The sequence below is a fragment of the Arachis ipaensis genome, chromosome B07 (genome assembly GCF_000816755.2).
Source record: "Arachis ipaensis cultivar K30076 chromosome B07, Araip1.1, whole genome shotgun sequence".
Taxonomy (NCBI): Eukaryota; Viridiplantae; Streptophyta; class Magnoliopsida; order Fabales; family Fabaceae; genus Arachis; species Arachis ipaensis.
The window spans coordinates 48670060-48676792 of NC_029791.2; the positions used below are offsets into that span (position 1 = coordinate 48670060).

Genomic DNA, 6733 nt, shown 5'->3' on the forward strand with positions numbered 1-6733 from the left:
GTTGTTAGAAACAAGAGACTGAGAGAGTAATCTGAAAGGTGTATTAGTCAGTGTACGCAAAAGTACAATATACAAGAGGTATTTATAGGTGCTAAATAAATCAGAGTAATAAAGGCATAGAATCCTATAATTAATATACAGATATACTACATAAATATAGAAGATACTAATTGATCCTAATTAATGCTAATGATTCTCTAACATCCCCCCTCAAACTCAAGTGGGAGCTAAGGATACCAACTTGAGTTTGGATAACAAAGTCCGGAAACGAGTCGGGTGATGAGCTTTCGTGAAGATATCAGCAGTCTGATCTAGTGTTCCAACAGCAATGAGACGAATAGCATCAATAAGGATACGTTGCCGAACAAAGTGACAATCAAGCTCAATGTGTTTGGTGCGTTCATGAAAGACATCATTATGGGCGATCTGAATAGCACTGCGATTATCACAAAAAACATCAGTAGGGGACGACTGAGGAGCACCCAAATCTTCGAGAAGCCAACGAACCGAGACAACTTCAGCAGTGGTGTCAGCGAGGGCACGGTACTCAGCTTCTGTGCTGGAGCGAGCAGTGAACGTTTGCTTCTTAGTACGCCAAGAAATGAGAGCGTCGCCAAGAAACAAACAGTAACCAGTAGTAGAACGACGATCAGTGGGATCACCAGCCCAATCAAGTGTGTGCTTTTTCAAGTGCCTGTAATTCTTCTTGCATTGCTTGTTGCCAATTTGGGTTGGAGGAGGCTTCTCTGAATGTCTTAGGTTCATGTTGGTGAAGAATAGTAGAAAAGCAATGATAATCAAGAAGATGAGGAGGTGGATTCCTTACCCTAGAAGAACGAGCGGGAGGAGGAGGCATGACGGTAGGAGCAGGATCATCGTCCGGTCTGGAATCATCGGGAGATGGAGAAGGCGGAGGAACAGGAGGCTGTGGAGGGTCACTCGAGATAGAACCTGTAGAATCATCACTAGGAAAAAGATCAACATTGGGGTTAGTAAACAAAGGTGACTGAGTAGTAGGAATCGACTCAAAGGATGAGAACCGAGAAAACATGTGGTGCTCCCAAAAGACAACATGACGAGATATACGAATACGTTTAGAAAGAGGATCCCAACAACGATAACCCTTATGTTCAGTGCCATAACCAAGAAAACAACACATACGAGCCCGAGGTTCAAGTTTACTATGTTCATAAGGCTGAAAAAGAACAAAACGTACACAACCGAAAATTTGAAGAGAACTATAGTCTGGGGAGGTATGAGAAAGACGCTCAAAGGGAGTAACATTACCAAGAACAGAAGAAGGGAGTCTATTGATAACATGAACAGCAGTAAGAACAGCTTCACCCCAAGTACGCTCAGGACACGAAGAAGAAAGAAGCATTGCACGGACAAAAGGTGACGTCAAAACCCAGATCAACAAGTTGACCAACAGAAATAAGATTGAAGTTTAATTTGGGAATGTAGTAAGTATCAGGAAGATTAAGAGATGACTGAGATATAGAACCCTTGTGTGTTGCATGCAAGAGGGAGCCATTTGCAGTATTGACAGAAGGTCCATTTGTAGTTGCAGACATGGACGAGAAAATATTACGCAACGGAGACATGTGATTAAAGCAACCCGAGTCAAAGTACCATTTAGAAGTACCTGGAGGGCTCGATAAAGCAGCAGGGGTATTACCAGAAACAGAGAGAAGACGCTGTAGAAGAGATGCAATATCAGATAGAGAGACAGTGGTAGGTTCAGTAGTAGCAGCAACAGCAGAAGCAGGCGCAGGACGTGGTGGACGAGTAGGACAGGTAGTAAGCAAATGTCCCGAGAGCTTGCAATAACGGCAGAACAACTGTGAACAATGGTAGCTAATATGCCCTTTCTGGTGGCATGTGCGACATTCAACAGAGGGACAGCTGGAGAACGGGTGCCCGAAACGGTTACAGTTGCGACAGAAGGCCCCCTTTCTGTCTGTGGTAGCAAAAACATCTGATTTTTCCATAAAAGGAGTCATAGAGAACAAGGAGAGGAGAGAAAAACTGCAATTTCGGAGCAGAAAATGAGGAAACGGATGGCAAAATCGGAAAGAGCTCACCAAAAAACCTTAGGGAGGGTCCCACTTGTCTGCCACGTCAGCGCCACGTCAGCAGCCACGTCAGCAACCGCGTCAGCGCCACGTCAGTGCGTGACGACACGTGGCAACACCTGATTGGAGGGAGAAAGACACGCTGGCAGCGTGCTGGATGCGCGGGTCAGGCGCGAGTCGGGTCGGGTCGGGCGGGTCGAGCACGCGGGTCGACGGAGGAAGCTTCGTCGCGACACGTGGCAGCACCTGCGGCGTTGGATCGTGCGGAGATCAACGGCTCCTGAAACTTCTGGAAGACAAAATAGTGGTGGTGGCCAGCTCACTTCCGGCGGCGCGTGGCGGCGCGTGCGGTGGTTTCCGGTGGCACGGTTGGCGGCGTTGGAAAGCTAATGAAGAGGAGATCACAATGATGCTGGAGGTGACGAACCAAAGCGTCGGAAACACAGAGAAAAATGAGGGCAAAGAGGCACGGGTGGAATTTGGAGAGGAGAGCAACCTGGTCGTGGCAGCGTCTTTCGGCGGCGCGTGGAGGCGCGTCCGGAGGCGGATGGCGGCGATTCTGGTTGCGTTGAAAGCACGGCGACAAGACGAACAAGATGGTTATGGTAGTGACGAACCAAAGCGTCAAAAAGGGAACGAAAAAGGAGGCCAAAGAACACTGCCGGAAGGGAAAAACAATGGGACTATAAACCAAAATTCATTGGAAAAAAAAACTAAGCTCTTGATACCATGTTAGAAACAAGAGACTGAGAGAGTAATCTGAAAGGTGTATTAGTCAGTGTACGCAAAAGTACAATATACAAGAGGTATTTATAGGTGCTAAATGAATCAGAGTAATAAAGGCATAGAATCCTATAATTAATATACAGATATACTACATAAATATAGACGATACTAATTGATCCTAATTAATGCTAATGATTCTCTAACATATGTTATCCTATTTAACATTAGGGTTAAGATTTAAAAGTAAATAAATAATTTTTGCTATCCTTTTTAAAATATATTCTAATAAATTATTAATACGTTACAACTTGATATATGATTAGAAAAATACATATTAAATAACTTTATATATGTTACCAATATATTACTACTTGATATATGCAATAATAAATGATTATAAGTAAATGATTTATTTCTTTTTTTTTTAAATAAAACTTACTAATTTATTAATATGTTGCAATTAAATTGTTATTGCAATTATGAGATACGCATTAATTGTCAATTCATTCAACTAATTGTTTTATGGTCAATCTCCTATGTAATTGGTTCATAGTCAACTCTGGGAATCAATTTGTGGTCAATAATTATTTTATTATTTAATTAATTTTTGATTTTATAACTAAACCTCACATCAATTCATTATTAATATAGTGTGACAGATTATGAGTAACAGGAGATATAAAAAGTTGATGCACAAATTAGTACTTAATAATTAACAAACATGATATTAAGATTAACGTTGTGCTTGTAATTGGGCTTAATCTAGTCACCAAAAAAATATTGGGCTTAATTTCGATAAACAAATTAAAAAGGTAAGATGGTAATAAAATTATAGTATCATGAACTAAGTTCATGCTCAATCTTATATAGGCCACATTTCAATAATTAAACTGTTAAAATTAGTTCAGATAATTTCATTTATGAAACAATAAAATGTCGTCACATAAGTCTTAAAATAAAAATTTTTGTATGTTCTTCCTTTTCGATACCAAGACTTCCTGTCACGAGTCACTGCTTTCTATTTTTATTAAGTAAACTTCCCTTACAATAGTGGATCTTCATCTGCCTTAGAAATTAGGTAACTCAATGCTGCATGTGCATCGCCATCTTTTATCTTAGCACGCCTTGATCTGTCAAAATGGTTGTATAGATCTTTTTTTGTGAATCCCGTCCTGTTCGGACCTCCTTTTTGTACCACCATGAACCCTATTATATGACAAATTCTAACACCATAAAAGTGAAAACTATCAGCCTGTGCTTTATCAGCGTCAGTCATTGTTCGATATGCCGGAACGAACTGGATATACTTAGGTGGGATGAGGTCATGGTTGTGAGTCTCTTCAAATTTGGTGACCCGCCACTTTTGTAAAATCAAGTCATAGTGAAATCTAATCTTTGCTTGACACATTACGCGTGTGATTGGCTTGTGATCCTTTTTCCTGTTCTCCATCTCCAAGTACTTTTTTCTACGTGTACCCTCTCTGTTACAAACCATCTGTCGCATATTAAGGTTTCCATTGAAATCTTGTCCTTTTTCGTCAAGCCTCGCAACAAAATCGTGCACTCTAGCATAATTTCTATAAAAATCACAACATTGATCAACGGTATCAAACTCAATACCCCACATGTCATCATAGCTTAATTCGTTTAACTTCTTCTCAACTTCTTGAATTTTATAGCTACAATTCGACACCTCCATGGATTCACTAAATTTACCCTCATTGTTGATAAGATCTTCCTCCTCCTTATCAGAACTACTATCATACCCAAAACACAGCTCATCACATTCGATAGACACCTCTAAGTTTTTATTGTCATCGATGTTCATGTTTATGATGAAATTCTATTGAAAAAATAAATCATAAAAATATTTAATTAAGATACTAACAAACTTGACAAAAAATAACTTAACAAAAATAAAATAAATGATAAATTAAGCAATTATAATCTGCTAGATTCAAACACAAAAACATAATCCAAGGCATAGATCAGACGAAATAGGCATAAGTTCCATGACTACAATTTTCTATAATTTCATATATTAGACAAATAGAAAATCCACCACTAAGACGGCCATGAAGTCAATTTTCATATGTATAATTAGACACAGGCTAATTCACAAAAATGAGACAATTTTGGGCGACTCAAAGTGAAACTAGCTAACTCTCTCTCCTTTTTATTTGGGTGTGGTTTGTAGATTGGTAATGGAAATGTGATGAATTGAAACCAATAACATCTCTGCACAACTCATGATAATCAGAAAAGACATACCACTTAAAATGAACATGAAATTTTTTAAATACCTAAAGCACGAGAGAAGGAAGACAAAAACAACAAAATTAAATTAGATGAGAAAAACAAATTAAAAATTGAAATGATAAAACTGCCTTCAAACACAAAAAAAAAATTAAATTAAACTAGACAACCATGATTTGTTAAGTTCCAAAACTCCAAACAAAAATGAAAAAAAAAAAAAGCTTAACCGAGCTTCACGACAGGTCGAATTCCAAAACTTTAAACATAACTCAGCTGCATTCAAGAGAAAATTAAATATTAAATTCGCTCTTTTTAAATTTTTCTTGTCTTCCTTTTCTTCATTCTTTCTTCCTAAAACTTTAATCTGTTAAATTGACAATAATTTATTGTGGATAATATTTTAATTCTCATTGTTAACCAGAATCTTAAAATGTGAATGGATGAGAAATACGAAGACTACTTCAAGGAACGGAAAGTAATCAGCAACCTATTTGACAAATGCAAATGCTCTTCATAGAATTGGTATACACACAACCAATCATTTATTGTTTCTTCTGTAATTTGGGGTGATAATTAAAGAAGACTCCAAATAGTAATTTTAGGATTAAACAGTGAACTTATATTGGCTCAACAACTGAAAACATAATTCCAATTAGGTGATTAATTACTTCAGATTCCAGATTCAATCATAACATATAGTGCAATTAATCTAATTGATCAATCTATATAGTAGATATACAGCTCGAAAAATTGTATCCATGACAGCAAATTTGTTTCATAAAGAAATCAATAAAAATGAAATTCACCGTTTGAACATGCAAGCATCGAAACAATCCCATAACCAAAAAAATGAAATTTATTATTTAAACAGAGGATGAATACCTAACCTAATGTCAGGGGTGTGGTGATAGAGAACGCCGCTACGCTGGTGGATCGGAGGCAGCGAACACAGGAGTCACGGAGGCTCAGGACGTGAGAGACGGCGGCGACACTGCTGTTGGAGGCGGAAAGAGGGGGCGCTGTAATCGTGGTCACAGAGGCTAACGACGGGTGATGAGATGGAGATAGACGAACGCCTGTAAGATAGAAGGAATTTGGTGGTGTCCGTGAGTGGCGGCGGTGAACGACGGCGGTGAACGGCGATGGTGGAGAGGTTCAGATATGAAGGGATGGGTGTTCAGCCAGTAGGTGTTTTGGTAGGAAGAGAAGACTGATGGGAAAGGGAAGAGGTGTTTTGTTCAACCCTGATTTTGAATAAAATTCCCAAATTAAGTGAAACTTAGAACGAATAGAAACAAAAACTGACAGAAATTCGTAGGAACGGTGGAGACTATAGAAATTAGGAGAAGGAGAAGAAGAGATAGAATAACCCCGTTGAGTATTGGTCACAACTACAAGTAGTCGCAGATAGCGTGATGAGGATTATTTATTTTAATTTTGTTTTAATTTTAATAAACAAAAATGTTTAACCATAGTTAATCCTATATGATTAAAGTATATACGTATTCGTATTTGTATACAAATAATATTTAATATACTTTTAAAATACATTAAATTTTAAGATTTTAAAATTATTTAATTATTAATTGACTAGGATTAATGATGCCACATGTCTATATTATATTGGTCCACATATACAGAGTATGAGTTTTAGCACAAATATTGGGGTATGAGAG

General features: G+C 38.1%; 1 protein-coding gene across 1 annotated transcript; it reads right to left on the reverse strand.

The window, feature by feature from the left end:
* Positions 3516 to 6369, reverse strand: LOC107607226 (protein FAR1-RELATED SEQUENCE 5-like). The gene is made up of 2 exons (XM_016309200.2): positions 5945 to 6369; positions 3516 to 4644 (listed from the first exon to the last, which is right to left on the reverse strand). Exon 2 carries the CDS (start codon positions 4627 to 4629, stop codon positions 3844 to 3846), a length of 786 nt encoding a protein of 261 aa, XP_016164686.1. The 5' UTR covers positions 4630 to 4644; positions 5945 to 6369; the 3' UTR covers positions 3516 to 3843.

Coding starts and splice junctions, on each gene's coding strand:
- LOC107607226 (XM_016309200.2), bottom strand. CDS start 4,629: ATGAACATCGATGACAATAAAAACTTAGAGGTGTCTATCGAATGTGAT.